At 45.6% G+C, this 19,589-nt stretch overlaps 2 protein-coding genes across 2 annotated transcripts in view; one reads left to right on the top strand and one right to left on the bottom strand.

Moving 5' to 3' along the window:
* The window catches only part of LOC8036761 (importin-11), a 30,189-nt gene extending 24,342 nt beyond the window's left edge, over positions 1 to 5,847 (bottom strand). Inside the window, exons 1-4 of the mRNA XM_029984022.3 lie at positions 5,604 to 5,847; positions 4,345 to 4,445; positions 3,832 to 3,904; positions 443 to 646 (exon numbers count right to left, since the gene is read on the bottom strand). Of these exons, the coding sequence (XP_029839882.1) occupies positions 443 to 646; positions 3,832 to 3,904; positions 4,345 to 4,445; positions 5,604 to 5,738 (513 nt within the window). The 5' untranslated portion in view covers positions 5,739 to 5,847. The remainder of the gene's footprint in view (positions 1 to 442; positions 647 to 3,831; positions 3,905 to 4,344; positions 4,446 to 5,603) is intronic.
* LOC8053650 (zinc transporter 5) overlaps positions 5,848 to 19,589 on the top strand; it is a 29,090-nt gene continuing 15,348 nt past the window's right edge. Inside the window, exons 1-9 of the mRNA XM_029984023.3 lie at positions 5,848 to 6,056; positions 6,405 to 6,502; positions 6,598 to 6,720; positions 6,806 to 6,872; positions 8,009 to 8,179; positions 9,405 to 9,492; positions 12,684 to 12,760; positions 14,010 to 14,180; positions 17,718 to 18,003. Of these exons, the coding sequence (XP_029839883.2) occupies positions 6,435 to 6,502; positions 6,598 to 6,720; positions 6,806 to 6,872; positions 8,009 to 8,179; positions 9,405 to 9,492; positions 12,684 to 12,760; positions 14,010 to 14,180; positions 17,718 to 18,003 (1,051 nt within the window). The 5' untranslated portion in view covers positions 5,848 to 6,056; positions 6,405 to 6,434. The remainder of the gene's footprint in view (positions 6,057 to 6,404; positions 6,503 to 6,597; positions 6,721 to 6,805; positions 6,873 to 8,008; positions 8,180 to 9,404; positions 9,493 to 12,683; positions 12,761 to 14,009; positions 14,181 to 17,717; positions 18,004 to 19,589) is intronic.

The following is a 19,589-nucleotide window of genomic DNA, read 5'->3' as shown; positions in this document are numbered from 1 at the left end:
CGCCATATCAGCCACCACAACAGGAGATACAGGATCTGTACTAAAATATTATTTGGGCTGGTTGGTTAAGCGTACTAAATACTACCAAATACCGAGCATCCAACCGCTCTACGAGTGCCTACCCCTCAATTTCGTAACATTAGGAAAATACACAAAAGACATGTCCTTACATAATTTTGACCTAAGAAGCATACATCCCCCACTTTTACAGGATAAAAATTTTAAGCGGGCGCTTGCTTGGGATTTTACGGCAGTGCAAAAGACGAACGAGTACTCAAAGACGGGACTAGCGTTATGGCACCAGTACCGTCTTCTTTGCGTCCCGGCCCGTCCTTTTGCTATTCACGTTTAATAAGAGACACAGAAGGCCCCATTTCAAGCCCGTCCGACCCCTCGTCGTACAACCGCGCACCACGTGATGTGCTCGGCTCAAAGCCCGCACCTCTTGGAAAACCCTGCGGTCCCCCGCCAGGCGCTTGGAGGCCAGGGACTTGGTGACGTGGTGCAGCACCAGCAGCGCCCTCTGCTGCGGAAGGTCCTCCGGACTCCGAACCACCTGGAGCAGCGTCGGCACGAGCTCCGGCCACTCCGCAGGGCAGTCGAAGCGGGCCACCTTGGACACCAGCACTGCCAGCTGGAGGGCGAGCTGGACGGAGACGTGAGGGGAGAGGGCGATTATCACCCACTGAAGGGACGAGAACGACAGGCAGGAGTCTTGGCTGCCCCGCATCCAGCGTGGGCGTGCACGCATGAAAGCCAACAGGCGCGAGGAGGAGCCCAGGCGTTCGGAGAAGCCTTTCTCGCCTTGTCCGCGACTATTCGCGACTCATAGGGGTCGCCACACTCGGAAAAATATGGCAGTTGAGAATGAGTCGTGCCGTGCCCCGTGCCAGTCGAGTGCACGATGCTCGGGCTTCGCCGGGCGAGCATTGGATTCAAAATGGTCTGCCCCGATTCTTATTCGCTGCACTCCAAACCTGCGGCGATGTGCCGACGCAGGCGAGCTTCAAAGGCTCGCAGCTTTCTTCGGGAAAGTAACAAAAGGACTACTTAGTTTTCCTTTTATCGCACCGACGGACATTGGCGAACGCGCGATGTCCGGTTCGCGCGGTTGTGCAAGTTGCGTTTTAGCAAAAGACACGCCGACGCGACGGTAAAGACGGGGTCGTCGCGATGAATGTTTGCTTTAAGCGACGCGAAAAGCGATGCTGGGTACCCTTAATTCCTCGGGCCCTTAAAAGTCGTGGTTTTCTCTGCAGCCATGTCTTTGCGGCCGTTTTCATTGCTCTGGACGTGATCAACGCAACTTCCCCCGCATTACCTTCGCGGCCGGCGCGCCAGCCGCCTACAATGTGCGATTGTGGAAGCCGCGAGAGACGAGCAGAAATGGCAAAAGGCCCGTTCTGGCTGGCTGGTTGTTCTCCCACTAGGTGCTGCCCATTTCGAAAATGAAGCAACGAAAAGTGTTTGCGAGTTTCTGGGATTTATTCTTCTCTGATTTCGAGGTTGGTTTTCCGGGTTTACTTTTTTTTCGCAGGTTCTGTGTTTTTCGATGGCCGACTTTGGCGTCACACACGAAAATTGGCAGTCATTGTGGTGAAACTTTCCAGCTCTCGGGGAACGTGCGTGCGACTCGAATACTTAGAAAGTGCCCCGGTACCAAATGGTGACGAGATGTTTTGGTGAGCAGACGACGTGCTATGTCAAAGCACGGAGTGGCTATGTTAGTTGGCACCTATGCCGATTAAAAATGATTTATTTCCTAAAGAAACAAGTAAGATGTTTTTGTTTGGGATCCTTCTGAAGAATAATAGTGCCTTGAAGTGGCTTATTCTATTAAAATTTTAAAATGTTCAAAGACAAGCCTGGAGCTTCGCATTACAGCTTGTGCGGTGTGCTTCAAGGCTATTCACAGCCCGATTCTTGTTTTTTGGGATCTGTGGAGGCTGCTGTAGAAAAAGGGTGTGCATTCACCAGAGTAAATTACGTGCTGTCATCTTAGCTGTGCATGTGCACACAGTTGTGTTGCAAAAGCACCTCACACATGCTTTAGTTACATTGAGCTTGCTGATACCGACGCTTCTATCCAAGCGTGACTCGACAGTTGTTGCAGAGTAAATGCTCGTCAGCAACTGATGCTTAGCTCCTCCCGCATCAAATACGTGGCAAAGAAGTTCTTCACATCGCGATTCCTGCTCGAAGACATTTTCATAAATTTTTAAAATTGTTGGAAATGACCCGGCAAATTTGGGTGATTGATTAATTTGTTCTATCCAATCTTTACTAAGAATTCCTTATAAATTTAAAATCGTTCGCTGAGAAGTGCATTACGCATTATGCGCATTGGGGTCCGCAAAATTAAACATGCAAACTGTAGTAATTCATAGCTGGTGTATACCTCATTTTTTTGGGGATGCTGAAGTGTCACCGACTTACTAGATATAAGACTTCGATCGCTAGGGGGTCTAACATGTTTCGCATTGACCGGGTGAATAAGCAGTGATTTAACTAAACCAACAATGGAAGCCAGTCAACGCTTTTTCCTGCTATAGTTATTTTGAGAAAATGTTTATTTACTGGTTTACAAAATTTAAAAAGGAATCAACTTGGAACTAATAAGAGACCAGCACTCACAGAACACATTGGAACCAACTGGATACACGCGGAGTCGCTTTCACTGAATTGTTACCCATGCAAGAGGTTCTTGAATTTGGCTTTTCTGTTTTCAATTTGACGAGACATTTCGTTTACAGTTTTATTTTGTCTGAATCATAACAAAAATATACACCCTATTATTCGCCATGGTAGATGTTGTAGTTGGGTAAAGCGCTAGATATTCTATTTTCATCATCCAGCTTTTTCTATTTTTTTTTTTACAACAACAAAAGAGGGACATGGAAGACAAACAGACAACACAGACTTCCGACTTGCAATGGAACGTTCCATTGCAAGTCGAAAGCCTGTGTTGTTTGTTTGTCTTCCATGTCCCTCTTTTGTTGTTGTACAGCTTTTTGTACTGTGGTAGAAAACAGCACACCACCATCCAAGTGCTTCAACACATCAGTGCCAAAAGAGTTTGTTAGCCCGACTATGCGTGTCACAGCTTCAAGCTTTGGTAATATGTCCCACAATAAATATTACTGCACCTAATAAACACAATGCATGAAATAGGCTTTGCCGCGCGTTACCCGAACAGTGCGAAACGAGCTGACAAGCTGAGGGATCGAAGATCTGCGCGGTCTGTCCCATTCAGTCTGCCCTACTCATGACATCACAAACAATAATGATGGTAGCAAGAGAAGCACTTTCTGTGGTTTGCGTATGCTGCCAATAGACCCTTTTTGATTATGTGCGGTTGCCATTAGTTGGCCATGCACCGAAAGCATGCATTGGCCATGAGTGCTTCATCGGCATTCAGACTGTACTAAGATTGAAACGCATTCCGCACGAGTGCTGCGTCAGTGCGGAACGCAAGCTCTGAGAACCAATCACGGGCTTCACGCCGGGAGTGACGAGACCAACTAATGGCGGCTGCGCGTAATCAATACATTTTACAATTTCGGAAAGGGTCTATTAAGAAGGGGACGAAATGAGTGGCGAGGTTCACGAAGAAAGAAGCAGCCTTGCAGAGAGCTCTGTGCAGGCTTGTTCTGGGTTAACACAAAATAAGACTGTGAATAAAACTTTCTAAAAAGATGGAGTCCAAGGACAGCTCCCATCTTGATAGAACGGGTTGGGAGTGGCTTTTCGGGGTTTACCGATATTGTGCCAAAAACACAGAACCCTAATAATCGCGAACGAGCAAACGCACGACGGTGATGATTCGCTTACCTGGTTTACCGGTTCGTTGAAGTTGGATATCATTTTCTGCCTGAGCAATTTCTTTTCATCTTCTGCTATTGCACTGAAACAAAGGATGCAAAGGGGAAAACCCGGGTGTCGATTTGTGTGCTTCGAATCAATGAATTCCCAAGGTCATGTTAAGGAAAATATATTTCAAACAATACTACTTAAGACACAGGCCAGAATAAAATTTCTAAGAGGATGCTATATATTTTGATTCCTTCATAAGCAGCTTCTCTACCGTGCAAGAAATAAACACGAAATCTGTAGCTTTGCACACGGAAGATCAACGCTTACAAACGAAAAGCTATGCACACAATTTAATTGGCCTTACATGCAAAGTGTTTGTTATAACAGCAACTTGCAAGTTAAGAGGATGATATCTTCACTGGTAATCTGCATTACTTTAGATCATAGCAATAAAACTAAAAGAGTTGTTTCCTCCAACCATTTGAGCTCCAAAACTGTTAAAGACCATGAGTGGATGTCATCAGTGCTTACTTTGTAGCCGTTTTTCTCCAATACCTCTCGATGCCATTTTTTATGTACAGCACTGCCAGCCATCTCACGTTCACTTCCACGCTGTGATCAGAGAAAACTGACTGCAAAGACAAACAAGATAGCTCTTAGAAGTTGCAGCTCAAAATAGGCAGTTGGCGCTAACTTAAAAGAAACACTCGACAAGGGTGGCGATGTGGGTTAGTTGGTTCATACTCACGAAAAGGCAAACAGCGCACAGTAAACGGGGACTAAAGGAAGTGCAAACAGGACAAGCGCTGACTCTCAACTGAAATTTAATCACATGAAAACAAAACAAAGAAAACAGCAACTCCGCCCATGTCACATGATACATTCACCACGTGTCCAAAAAAACCCTCTCTTTACTACTCAAGCCCAGTGACGTTTGGCTTACGCAGTTTGCGCCTGCTTTTATAATTGCATGCGCCTCTAAAATTTCTCGATTCACTCTGTCCCTTCCATAGCCAATGATACCCGTCTTACTGAAGATAGGTTCAGTTTTGTTTTGTTTTCATATGATTAAATTTCAGTTGAGAGTCAGCGCTTGTCCTGTTTGCTCTTCCTTTAGTCGCCGTTTACTGTTCGCTGTTTGCCTTTTCGTCAAACACTCGACACAGAAGAAAATGTGCGCGAACATGCAGTGGTGCTTGCGATAGCTCGGAACGTCAAAAAGTCGATTTTATGATGTCCGTCAGTGATATTCGCTGACGGCAGTTCATGTATTTCCAACTTGGCAGTTTCCGAAGATGCTGTCGCTTGACAACGTCTCACGAAACCCGATAATTTAACATACCGATGTAATTCACTTTGGTAGTTCTTCTCGGAAAGTGTTAAGAACATATCGAAGCACTCTGGCGAGTCGAACACAAACGCACGCCGATGTGACAGTCACAACTCCCATGCAAAGAGACAGAACAAGTTTCGAAGTGTCAAGTTGAGGTGCACATAATCGGCGTCTTTCGTCGGCATTTCACGCTGCTACTACATTCTAGCATAGAACACAGACACAGTGTGGGAGCGATGCCCGTCAATCCAAGCTATCAGCAATCAAAACTCGTTCAAAATTAGCGATGAAACGTGCTCTCTGGCGGAGCGGCACAACACGAGATCGCGTTCTAGTGGGCTCTCAAAGTAGCGACACTGGAATCGCCGGACAATCTACTCAGAGGGGATCTGTTTAATCGAACGATAGTGTAATTTGTCTACGCTTTTCAAGAGCAAAGGCCGCCGGGCAAACTCACCAGAAGCGCGGAATAAAACCACTTCTCGGTTTCCCAACATTTGAGTTGCTGTTCGGCAGGTTTGAGCTGCTCGGCGTTCTGACTCGTCGCCTTGCGTAGGGTCTCTAAAACAATGACACAATTATCCGGATTCATAGTGTAAAAAAAAAAAAAAAAGCCTTCAAAACTAAATTAGGTTTCTATTTACAAGAAGACTGCCTCCGACACGCTCGTGTAGGCCGCCATTACTGTGAGGGGGAAAAATGCGTTACGGAAGCGGAAGTGCCTTAAAAAACATTTGAGAGGCGCTTCCGGTTCCTGTAATGGCGCCCGCCACGGTGTCTCGGCGGTTCGGTGACTCGCGTTGATCGCGAAGGCAGCGAAGGCTTCAAAACATGATCGCCACTTCACCACGCAGCCGAATCTCTCGAAATTCCAGGTACTAATTAACGACGAAGGGTTCTGAGCCAAAATGTAAGTTTCCCGATCTGCGATAGCGTTCGGGCTACTGATTATGTATTGTATCTGCTACGGAGATAGTATCGCAACTGGGAGGGTCTTTAGATACCGGTTCGGCGGTGATCCTTCAGTGAAGTTGAGAAACGGATTTGTTTCGATGTAGTCTTCAATGTCATAGTGCATATTCGGCTCATTCAAGTTCGGTTTCATAGAAACCAAGAGCTGACAATCACTTCGAATGGGAGGGGTTGTTGACTTTTTATCCTCAATTTCGAGTCGCGTTGAAGACGCGCAGCTCATGAGAAAGGCATGCGAATTCAATAATGGCGAATTTAAAAATCCGTGTTGATTCTGTGATTGCAGGTGCAATGTTCCAGACTGTGTAAGATAACCATGGATCGGTTACCGACACACTACAGGCATGGGGAGCCCAGCTCCCAAGTCATCTACCACTCTTCGAGGTAAGGCGATCTTCCGGCAGCGCGGCATAAACAGCATAGCTGTCAGACAGCTGTCCTGTTTTAAATGGTGATAAATTTTGTTTTCGTTTGCGCAGGCTCAAAGGATACACAGCAGCCCTGATCCTCTGCAAATGCATCTTAGCTTATTCCTATTCCGTTTCGTTCGACGTATTAAATTATCTTCACGTTGTACAGTTTCTCTTCATCTCCCGGATAATGTAAGTGATCCCTTCTTCTTTGCTTTTGTTAGAAACCTGGATCCTTAGTACGGTGGTCTCGAAGTTTCGATCATCTTGCTTTCAGTGCATCGGCGGGGCTCGTACTTATACAGAAGCCTTTCTCGTCGGGGGCGAGACTCACCCGCAATCAGGTATTTGAGATCACCTTGGGTTTTCACGGATAATAATTGTCCTCAATCGGTGCCACCACTAAAGTTCTGGGAACTAAGTGACTCTCACTACTGCCATGGGTTTAGTCAGTAGTGGAAATGTTTGCATGAAACTGCCATATTTCCTAAACTGCACCGGGTAAATAGTCTACAGGGGCGAATTTTCTCTGAAAACAGTTTTCTTAACAGTCCGCACCTGTTGCATTGCCCTCACCTGGTGCATACTGCACACTTTATAAATTCTCATGCACGTCACACCTCGAAAAACGTCAGCTTCGTTAACTCACAAACCAGCTTGCATCGTAAGTAAATTATATTTAGCGTAATCTGTCATTCACAAAATTTGTCAATTGCGTCATAATTTGAACAACCTTGAAAAATACAAATCCTTTGCTGGTGGAAATTATCGAGGGAAAATTGAACAAAGTACAACTATAAGTATAGTCCGTTGGTTTAGGGTAGGGTTAGAAAAAGAGGACTGGGGAGAAGGAAGCAGATGGCACGCTGGAGAAGAGATGGGGAAACCTCCTTCTTTCTTTAGCGGTCCGTCTGCTTCCTCATCCCCCGTCTTCCTTTCCCTCGCCCTACCCTTGAGTTGCAACGGACTATAGCACAGCGGGGGTACAGGCGGGACAGAGAAAATTGGGACACCCCCGTGTGGCTCCGGCCTAAAGTCTCTACCCTGACCCCCAGTGAGTCTGTTGTTACTGTTAGGTGACGCTGACAAGGCTCAACCAGAGGAAAATTGGCGACTCCGTTGCCGGGGGAGGAGGGGGTGATGTTTTTAGGTTTTCTGCCTGATTTCCAAAGGGTTTGCCTGGCGATCACCTTCATGGCCTGGTGATACTTACAGTAATGCATTGGCTTGGAAAGAAAAAAGGGGAAATCAGGTTTTTGTCATTATTTTTAGGCTAGGTGGCACAAGCTACCACCCGTTGTAAAAGGTACAGCCGTTATTATCCATCCTTCCATCCATTGTATAGCCCGCGTCTGTAGGTAGTCCGCACCCCTTACATTTGAAACTTCGACATGTATAGTTTGCACTCTGAAAAATATGGTAAGTTGTTGGTGTCAATGTCAAGTTTTCTTTGTTAAACGTCCAAACCTTTGTTTTGCAGTGGTTTCGAGTGGTTCGTCATGCAGTCGTCAACTCTGCACTCACCCTGCTCTCCCTGTTTGGCCTCACGCTCTGTGGGCCTCTGAGGACAGTCCTGCTGACTCAGCACACAGATCTCGTCATGGTTGTGGGCATCAGAGCACTCTTCACGAGCGCTGGGGGCCATTCTAAAGTGAGTGCTCCGCCGGCACGTTTTCTCTTTTCCGACACGTCAACTTGATTTATGACAAGTTTCCTCTCTTTGCTGTGACTGCCGAAATTCCATATTATTTTTGTGATAGGACTAATCATAAACCTAATACACCTAAAAGTACTAATAAACCTAATACAGTCTAAGCTCGTTACAACAGACCTGGTTAAAACAGACATTTGGATATAACATACCAATTTGTGAAGTTCGGTTGGTTTTCCTCTACATACCGTTGACTTAACTTTATATCTGCATACAACATACCCCTTTTACAACAGACCACAAAATCTTGGTCAAAATCAAGGTCTGTTATAACGAGCTTAGACTGTACACAGTTAGCCATGATGTGGAATTCCAAGTGCTTTCCTTAGTTCAATGGCACAAGAAGAAATAGCACGCAACTAAACAAGGACGGAAAGAAAGACACATGAAAAATGTTTCTCGTGCATCTTTCTTTCCGTTCTTATTTATTTGTGTGCTGTTTTTCATTCTGTCTTGTATGTACCAACTTGCCAAGCTAAATCTCTTACTCGAATTTAAAGAGTTATTTTGTTTTCTTGAGAGAGGCTCTTTCCTAGTTCTTTGAGGAAAGTTCTCCCGTATGGAGTTACACATCCCTAGTTCAAGAAAAGTGACCATCGGTGGTACACGTAAGTTTCGCGCTCCATCCTGCAGCTAAGTGAGAACAAGAGTCTGTGCAATATTGGCATCGGTTAAGCGTTGACTTGTGAAGCAGTAAACAGCTTTACTAAAGCAATTTTTTGCTTTCAAAGAGAATTTAATTGCATCTGTCTCAGCGGTGACAATGTTCGCATGGCAGACAGGATCGGACCCTGCCACAAGAATGACTGGCTGCAGCCCCAGGCTTTTTTTTACACACCCTGGGCAGTCGAGACTCTCTATGCTAGCACGCACTATAAGCATTGGGATCAAACTGGGACATTCCAGAAGGTCTATGACGTATAAAATATTGGTCACTGCCAGGAATCAAATCCTAAACCTTAGTCTGAAAGGACAGCTGATTGAAATTCGGCCAGGTCATGTTGCAGTTTGAGCAATACTTTCAATGTTTCTAGCCCTTTCGAGCAAACTTTCCACTAGGCTTGCTTAGCTGTGGGTTGTGCCCTGTTGAAGGAGAGTTGAATATCTTGGTCCAGTTATGCTCAACCCTGACTGAGTCATTTTTTGGGGTCTTCTCTTTTTCTAGTTCAGGGGAGCTGTCTGCTTCATTCTGGGAGTGTTTGCTCTGCTGTTTCTGGACTTCGACGATAGTCAAGCAGTCCCGACGGAACACCGTATCCTTCCCTTTTGAAATGTCTTGGACGAAAAAATAGATTGGATGATTTTAGCCACCTCAACCCCCCCCCCCCCCCCCCCCCCAAAAAAAAAAAAAAAAGAAAAAAAAAATTTAGTTATGTTATTGGTTGTCACAGGGAAGTTGCTCTTCGGGAACATTATGGGGGAAGTTGCACGAAGTAGCAAAAGTAGTCTCTATGGGAGCAATCTTCTACTGGCGTTTTAGATATAATGTAATAGTCCAGGGGTGGTCAGGCTTACCCGGCCTAAGAGCCACAGAACAAAACCACGAAACTTCAAAGAGCCGCGCGGGGCGGGGAGGGGTGGCAAACTTTTGTTCAGAGCAGTAAACGAAACTCGAACTACTTTCAGTCTATCCGAGTTGCAACCTGTCTTTCGATTTAAAACGCTTTCCATTTCTCTTTGTGTCGAAGTGCTCGTGTGACCGGGAGGGAGGCGGGGGGGGGGGGGCATATGGGAGGTAGCCGCGAGCCGCGCTTTAACACGCGAAGAGCCGCAGCTTGGCCACCCCTGCAATAGTCCAAGTCTCATCGAGATCTGAATCTGATTTAATTATGAAAAGAAATGTGGTTTAGGTGAGGTCCTGGCTGTTTAGATTGTACTTTTGAGAAAACTCGCAAAGCTTTGTTTGCGGTTTAATTTTTTATCCAAATTTTGTTGTTTTTCGCAGGTTATGTCTAAATTCCCATTTCTCTTGAATTCTCCATTTATTGCTCTTTTGATATGTCATATGTCTAACCCTTCATAAATTATGAAAAAAAAAAAAAAAAGATTGTTAAACCACTATAGTTCATTGCAACTCAAGAAGGTAGGGTGAGGGAAAGAGGCCAAAGGAAGTGGAAGCAGACGCAACGCTGGAGAAAGGAGAAAGTTTTCTTTCTCTTCTCAAGTGTTCCGTAAGCTTCCTCCTCCCCGGCCTTCCTTTCCCTTGCCCTACCTTCTTGAGTTCTAACGGACTTAAAACGCAAGAAGCCACTTTGATTATGAGCAATGCATGCTAAAATATGAGTAACTGTAGCTTCCATTATTACATATAAAATTGCTGCCCCCTCTTCCCTGTAGCTCAAATCTGAAACAGTGCCTTGTGCAACCCCATACTTAGGTTTGCTTCTCTTATAGCTCCAAGATACATTGACCGGTTGTCCCGAATAAATCCCTGAATAGGCAATAATGATAAGTCCCCTTTTGCCAACCCTGCGAGGTTGTATTGCAGACTGGAGTGGCTTCCCTCACGACCATTTACCCGGCACTCTACAGAGACTAATTTTAAGTGTACTGGCTACTTTTATTATTCAGGTCTCTGTGACTATTGTTTTCTAAATTGGAAAGAACAAAAATATATTTTTATTTTGTTTGTAACCTCTGGACTTTAGGTATAGAACATGTAAAAGAAGCAATGTATTGTAGGAAGCAAAAGTATACACTCGAACTGGTTAGGAAGTGCCATAATGTAAACCCTGTTACAGTATAGACCACTTACAACGTAACCGCTTATAGTGCAGGACCGGGTATAACGCGGTTTTTTTAAACCACCGGTTCGCCTCCCATAGAACTCCATGTAATTACATACCGCTTAAAACGCAGGCGCGCGAAGGGAAATACCGGTTAGAGTGCGGTTTCTGGCACAGCCCGCCGACCGCGCCGACGACCGGAGCAGCGAGCACGCTTCCCTGTGCGACACTAGATGACGGCGCTGACGGCGCGAGCCGCAAGCGTTGCGCAAGCGGCACTCGCGGGGCAAGGAGGTTGCTCGAAGAAGCGGGAGAAGCGAAGAGAGAGGCTTCAGTTGCCCTAGCGACGGAGGGACGCACGCACGTGTCGTTCACGTGCGTGCGTCCCTCCGCTTCCTTGAAAACATCCGAAACAACCGCAACGACAGACCAATCGCAGGTCGAGAAGTGTTCGCGCGCGTCGCATGCCGGTCGCGGGCCGGCTGCTTCTCCGCAAACATGGCATTGGTTGTGATCAACGTTGTGATCGTCGTCTTAGACGGCGTTCATCTCATCGTTCCGCGTAAAAGCGCTATCCTTGAATGTGAATTTTCGCTGTGTGTCGCTATGATAACCCAGCACGTACCAGAAGGGAAGATCCACATACTCGTGCGGCGATGTCGTGGCGGCACTCTCAAGACGGCACAAACACCCGTGTTGTTGTGTTTGTTTACTTCGACTACAGAGGTGCTTTTTAAACATTTGTGTTTTAGAACATCTCCCGGATTTCTTATTTGGAGCATTTCATGCCTGTGCTCAAGTTGAAGGTATTACTGGAGCGTAGTGTATAAAGGATGCGAATTTTCACGCGTTTTCATCACCGGAGAAAAGTCATTAGGGTTAGCAATCCTGAACGCTCGCAATGTCCATCTGCAACCCGTGACGCCGCTAGAAGGCTGCGCCAGGCAAAAGTCGCTCATTTCTTTCAAAATGTGTGACACACTTGAGAGAGAAGTGTACTAGTCTGGTGAAATAAAGACTTTCCTCAAACTAAGCTTTATTTTTCATCTAACATGAAATAAATTCTTTTACAAAGGTAAGTTGTCTCATGGCATGTATTTTGGCCTGAAAAATTGATGTTTTGGTTATAACGCGGTACCGCTTATAGTGCGGATTTTCGCGACTCCCGCGACATACGTTATATGCGGTCTACACTGTACTAGGAGGAACTCTGACACTAGGAGTTGTCTGTTATTTTAATTTTTCTAGTCTTCAGGGTTTAGATTGTGAAGCAATGTGTTGCTGTTTGTTTATGTCTTCTGTGGGCATTGTGGCTCATATTATTCCTCGAAAACTGGTGAACTGTACTTGTCACAGCTTTCATCTGTGTCTATATAGGTCTCTTGATATTTTTACAAAGGTGTGCAACCTGCAGCAAATGAGAGGCATGTTTAGACATCTCAAACAATTTAATTGAGGTTGAACGATTTGATTGAGGCTGAGTCCCATCCGCGGGACTTGGTGTGCAGCCTTTGACGTCTTTTTCGTTGCAGTATTTGTTTCCACAATGAGCTTCACAGAAATGGCAACCCACTGTGAGAGACGTTTACAACTGTCGTAGGCTTATGTGGGCACAACTGTGCAACCAGTGTACAAGTTGCAGGCAGGCTCAACTCTTGGTGTGTTCTTATAGGCTTTAATCTTTTGTTTTGCTTGCGATTCTTGACGTTGTTGTTCAGCGGAAGGCTATCTTCACCATGGCCTAAGCCATGGCTTCTACATGATGGCATCATGGCTTGGACTGCCTGACCATAAGGTGAGCAGGGACTCGTCCTTGATGGGTTCGAAGTCTCGTTTAAGGAGAGCGGCAGTTGGCTGCTGCTTTCTGTATATGCAATTGGCCAATTTCTCCCGCCTTTCTCACACCACTACTAGGAGGCTGTAATTGAATCTATCTGTGTGGTAGAATGTTTGGGTTGGTTCCTTTGTTCGGCATTTTTCTCGAGGGGTTGGTTGCAAATGACAAGGAGGTATTGTTGTGTCTGTAAAGACGAGCTTCTGAAATAATCTAATTGCTGAGTTTGAGACTGGGCGTGTGTGTATGTCCGTTATTTTATCTTCGCCTCGTCTCGGGTTAAAATTTGATGGAATATGTTCAGAGGTAGTATCAAGCGAAGTTGTAAAGCTGCGTGTTCAGTGTTAATTTGAATGGGGGGAGAGTGACAAGGTGCAAATATCACACTTTGTTGTATGTAAGTCTCTTCTGTTTCTAAACATGATTGCTGCACATTTTTATTGAAAGTCACCGGTGCATTTGCTTCAAGAATGCAACTACTGTTACAAAAAAAAAATGGAAAAAGATGTGCATTAGTGTTTTTGTCACCGCAAAAATAATCTATGTATCATAGAACGCTCGGTCAACGCCCGGCAAGTGTTCCGGACCAGATGCCGGAGTTTCGGAATTTGCCGTCATCCAATTCAAATGTCATCTGCAACTTTTGAAAATTTCCAGTGAGAAAATTGCGGCCGACGGAGCCTACGAATGCATGGAGCTCACTGGCGTCAACTGTTGGGAAGGGGTCTCATTTTTCCTATGGAAATTTTCAGAAAATCTCTCGGGTATAACTTTTGAGTAAGGTGACGGTCAGCTCTGAAACTCTGGCATCTGGTTCGAACCGTCGGCGACGCGTTTGGGCGGACACCGAACGTTCGGCGACGCATAGCTTATTTTTGCAGCGGAAAAGACCTTGTAAATTTTTTGGGGGTGGGGGCGACACGCCGTATGTCACGTTTTGCGAGAAGAGGCTAAACGGGCTTCGTACCAGCTTGTTGTCATTAGAATACTAGCAACTACAGTGAAATCTCGTTAATTTGAACCCGAGGGGGATTAAAACTTTGTTTGAATGATGCAAAGTTTGAATTACTTGAAGTTTCCTTCCTAGAAACAAATAGGATGGTACCTGCATGTTAATAGCTTGAATTATCCGCGAGTTTGAATTACCGAAATTCTACTGTATTTTGTATGAGATGCTGGTAGGAGCTGAATGCCTTTCCGCCGGTTCCAGGGCGGAGTTCTGCTGCTGGTGCTGACGCTGTGTCTACAGACGGGCTTCAGGACTCTCTCGAGAACGCTGGCGGTGGACATCGGGGGTGCCAAGCGGCTGAACGCTCTCTCCAGCGTGATATCCATGGTGGCCCTGGCACCCCTGGCTCTCGTCCTCCAGTTCTCCACGTCGGTAGGACCGATTTCTTTGCCTCTTTCAACGGGCAGCGATTGATTCATTCAACTCTGGGTCTATGAAATGCTCAGACCTGTGTCAGTAAAACCTATCTTCGAAACTGACAGCAAAAAAGAAAAACATACAGGCTAGATTGTGTCGACAAACACCAGGGAGCGGGGAACGTTTCCCACACAAACAACGCTCTGTGTGTAGTTTGTGCTAGCTCTATCATTATTTTTAGGGGCAAAGCTCCTTAGGGTCTAGGCTTGTCCGTCTGGCGTCCGTGCTCACATCGATTGCCATCCCATCTGTCTTCTTAAAAAAAGAAAAAAATGTCTGCGCAGTCGACAGGATTTGAACCTGTGCGGGGAGACCCCATTGGATTTCTAGTCCATCACCTTAACCACTCGGCCACGACTGTGGGACGAGTAGGCTCTGAGATGTGGTAGTAACTCAAGAGCTGGGGTTTTCATGGATGAAACGTTGCATGTAGCCGCTCAACTTCTATACAGGAGAGGGAGCTGCGGTCAAATCTATATATAATCGCGTTGAACTTTACATGCATTGGCTCAACGTTTATAGGTGAGAGGGTGCTGCAGTCAAATGCTGAAATGCATATATAACCATGTTCCATACCACACATTCTCTTTCTGGCATGGATGAAAACGAACGAAAAGCTCGGCATTCTGCGGCTCACCGTCTACGCAGACGGAACCCGGAACGCAACCCGGAACTCAGCACTACCTATGAACAAAATCAGTATCATCGGCACCACCAGAGCTTCGTCCCAATCAACATCACCACGTGGAGATGCGGTCGTTTTTTTTATTTTCTCTTTTCCATTTATTTATGTTTTTTTTAATTTTATTTTGGTAATTATTTGCTTTTATTCACTTTATTTGCTTATAGTATCTTTTTTATTGTTCTTTTAATTTATTTAGTATCTTTTATTTATTGTATTTGTTATTTTATTTTATTTCTTTTGTCCAAAGCCTGCCTCTCTCACAGGCATTCAAATAAAATCATTTACCCTTATAGACCAGCCGTGCTAGTAGATCAGTGGTTATTCACGACTCCAGTGAACTATCAGGTCAGGCAAAATGGGTGACAAAAGGAGGTCGTTTTCGTCGTTCAGCTCGCAGACCACCATAAATTTCTTGCACTGCAGCATAAAATTGGGGTTACTTATGAAAGCAAAGCGATTTTTCGACGGTAGGAACCTTTTTCTAGTCAGTACGTAGGAACGACACGGTGGGAGCATAAAAATAATCACTGGGAACGATGTTTGTTTTTATGCTGCCTACACGAACCAAGCAGCGATAGCAAACGATAGAGTCGAAACAGCCTCCTCTCTTGAGCTTCTCGGCGTTGCCGCTACACAGCGTCGATTTCGCTGGAGTCGCCAATAGTATCCGACTACCACCGCGCCAACCCAGGTTCGAGCCCCGCCGAGGCTTGAAATTTTATTTATAATCTTTACATACAACCTTGACGTCTGTAGTGTTTCCAGTGTGTCACTCATTATGGCACTCACTATGATGCTTGTTACGACGCTCTTTTACGACGACTTTCTTATAGGAAACAACTCGTAAAACATGTTGTGCGTTGAAAAAAAAATTAAAGGCGGGGACAGGCTCTTTTGTTACGAGACGACTCACATGGCCATAGACCAGTCTAATGATCGCCTTCTGTGCACTGCCATCTTTGTCTCCTGGGCTCTGGAAGGCTGTCTGAGAATGCACATTAGCTCTCTTGTGCGGAATATCCGTGCCATGTATGCATCCACAGCCGAGTGACTCACTAAATAATAAGCACTGGAGAGGTACAGTATATGCGTTACTTGCTTGTGTAGCTATGCTGTATGAGCTTGAATACTAGATCTAAGTCGGGATTTTAAAATTTGACACCTCGGAAACCCATGGTTACTGGAGCGTTCCCCAGAATTCCCCAAACGTCCAAATTCTCTAGAGTTTTCTAACTCTAAGTAGAGTCTTTTCTCAGTTTCAGCTACGATTTTAGCATGTATCAACCATGCCTTGATGCACAACCATGAGCCAAATACTTCCTTGTTTATGCTTTCTTGATAAACAAAAATGTCTGTAGGCTTCTGTGGGGCTGTATTGCAGTGATGCTGAGACTGCTGTCATCTGAGGTAGATGGGTGTTTTTGATGATCAAAAAGCTTGGAAGCCTCCTTTGAGTATAGGCACGCTTCATTAGCAATAAGTGTAAGCTTAATTTCATAGCTACACGCATGGTCTAAGATCCCTGTCATGCTACACAACTCTGTCAGCTTGCACGAGCTGATGATAACATAGGGCATCACCAGCCCATGCAACTTCTGGAAATAGAAGCATGCTTTGGAATCATTCTTAATTTTAAGTAAGTAATGAAGCAAAAGTGAGAGATCAGGCGAGTTGTTGGTGGTTAATAATATTTTGCGAAACCCAATAGTACTGCGGTAAGGAAAAAAAAAACAAAAAAACTTGGAGACGAAGGAAAAGACAATTTCTTCCTGCATCTTTTCCTTTGACTCCGAAGCTTTGTCTAATGCGAAAGCATTAAATGGCTCATGGAGCCATCCGGCGTTTTCTGAGTGAAGCCGGCATCATCGTGGTCTGTAGCAGCAATAAACAGCATTTAAGTTCCTCTGAGCGAAACCGGACCTAAATTTCCATTGGCTGTGATGCGCTTTGTGGCTCCATAGCAATGGCATCATCGTTGCTAAGGTGCCAGCTGAACTGCTGACGGCGCAGTGGGAGGGGGGGGGCACGGGTATGTGCTGGCCTGGCGTTAGGCCTTTCATTATGCTTTGAGGTCTAACGTCATCCGGTACGCACAGCTGTTAGACGTGAGGGGGGGATGTGGGTATGCACTCGCCTGATGTTAGCCCTAACCTTACGCTTTGAGCTCTAACGTCGTCAACTGGTACCCTCATCTAGGGCGATGATGATGATGAGAGGACACAGGATCTCGGCACGCGCTGCACCGAGCTTCGCACTCCTGCCGCTGCCTCACCCAGCAGCGCAGAAGTCATCAGGGTGTCAGGGATGCTTTCACATTCACAGCTCATAAGAAGTGCTTAGGTGTCCTTGGAATTTTTTTCTTGCCATAGTCTCTTGTTTTGCACAGTATGATTCAAAATGAATCTGGTGATGTAAACATTGTGCTCAAAATTATTCTTGTTTGGAAAATGCTTATTTTTTGGATACATGCCCTAACCAGGCACTTAAAAAAAATATTTTTGAGGGACTTCCAGTCTCTCAAAAATACCATGGTAGACCTATGTCTACCATGGTAAAAAAGCCGTGTTTCTTTGGGGAACATCATTGTCTCGAAAGCTGTTGGCCATTGTCCTTTCTGGTCCTGCAGACGTCCGGAGGATGTCCAAACGTTCCATAAATGTTTTGTGGACATGCTTGGACATCCGTGCCTCCGGCAACACACCGTGCGGGCTGTTTTTAACAACGAGCATGAATACAGCGTGCCTTTTGCACCGTCATTCGGAGTTAACTCCGCTTCTTCACCACTGTCCACGCTCCGGACCTCTCAGGCCGGCAAGGACCACGTGTCTGCCGTCCCCTTCCTGCCGCCCATGGCCTTCTCGGGCATCGTCCTGTTCGTCCTGGACTACTACGTGGAGTCCGTGTGCCAGGCCCGGCTGGGGCCGCAGGCTTCGGCCAAGCTCGGGTCTCTGACGGTGTTCTCGGCGGCGTTGGCGCTCGCCCTCGCGTGGAGAGGGCACGCGTTGGGCCTTCCCAACTACTGGGGGAGTCCGACCCCCGAACAGCACCTCCTGTCGGGGGGTCTGGTCTTCGCCTGGCTCATGTTTGTACTGGGTAAGGCTCGCTTTGACGCGGCGGGTACGGTCGGCACCGAGAAAGACCGGCGCAATCGCGGCGCCAGAAATGCGTTTCCGATTGAACTGTTTAGTGTCCTATCCGCACACATGGGGTTTTGTCGTGCTTGCTTGTTGAGAGCGGCGACATCTTTTTTTTTTTTATTGACCTCTTTACTACCACCAGGTGCTTTTAAAATGCTGAATGGGCGAGAATTATAGATGACCTATAGAGAACAAAAATATTATTTGGAAATGATAACTGGCTGTTGAAACGTCCCTGCGATTGAGAAATCAGAACGGCTCGACCGTTCGTTTTCGGTTTAATTTGGATAACGCAGCGCTGCGTTTGACGGTTTTGTCATTCTGGCCATCGATTAGCTACGTGTGCTAGTCTTTTTTAGTGTTGACTGTACTGTATGCCATGTTTTATCCTTTGGTAAGGGCACAATGTCCATGGTTGAAATTCCATTTATTCGGAGCTACTTTTGGTGCAATTTGGAAGGTATGTTTCTGTAGTTTATCTTAGATTGTTAATTTTACGTTTATCAGAGTTAGCATATCTTAAATTCCGAAATCTCCTAATGTTGCTGGTTGTCATTGTTTAATGTTTGTCATATGTTCTTTTTTTCTGCAAACTTTCGAATTAAAAGGGTTGATATCCACGTGAAAACCCATCGAAAGAAACGCAGAAGGCCATTTTGATTGTCACGAATATTTATCAGAAAGAATGTGGCAGCTGTGATTATAGAAACAGACTACTGCTTCCTGTGCCATGCCCAAATGGTGCATAATCTTGATCTGACACTGGAACAGCGGCCAACACAATTGCATGCTTGTGTTGGCTACCGTCACGATCCAGAATGATAGCAGCATTCTCCCATTCTCCGGAACGCATGCTGGCTGTAATCAGTTGGGGGTTGGAAAGCCGTTTGTGCCATGACATTATAATGTGTCACTTATACCCAGTATTCAACGTAGATTGCATTTTCTCGAGAATCATTTGCACTTAGGTCTTCCCATAGAACGCTATGTTTGCCTGGATGTGGGCTCTGTGCGAAACTATATCCACGGGCCTCGTTTATGAGCATCACGACTCTCGTTCGAGAATAAATGATAACAAGTGCTAGTCCATCAAGCCGATATATCCAGCATCTGTAAATACATGTCGCCGACCGATTTTTTGGACTTTGCAGGGACCGAAAAATAATCCGAATAATAGAGCAGTCCGAAAAATCAGCAGATTAAAACCCCTTAAGTGCCAAATTCTTTTTTCCAAAAGTAACCTAAAAGTGCCAGATTTTTTTTATTTTGAATTTTTACTCCTCTAGTATTACACTTAAAATTGGAAAAGTTTATTACGCCAAAATCAGTGGAGGTGAAAAAAATATTTGCCAACTAATATGAGTGCTGCCATCTATGATCAGCACTGCAAAACTACTCGAACAAGCCTAGCTCGTCCGTGGAATTGAGGGCAACCGAAGAAACCACTGGACGAGCTGAGCTCGTCCACGGCATTTTTAGCCAGAAAGTGGCCGACGAGCTCAGCTCGTCCAAGGCACTTAAGGGGTAAAAAACCTGCCTTTA

The sequence above is a fragment of the Ixodes scapularis genome, unplaced genomic scaffold, assembly GCF_016920785.2.
Source record: "Ixodes scapularis isolate PalLabHiFi unplaced genomic scaffold, ASM1692078v2 PGA_scaffold11__112_contigs__length_91849675, whole genome shotgun sequence".
Classification (NCBI taxonomy): Eukaryota; Metazoa; Arthropoda; class Arachnida; order Ixodida; family Ixodidae; genus Ixodes; species Ixodes scapularis.
Note: the sequence above shows the minus strand (reverse complement) of the source record. Positions and strands in the feature narration are given on the sequence as shown.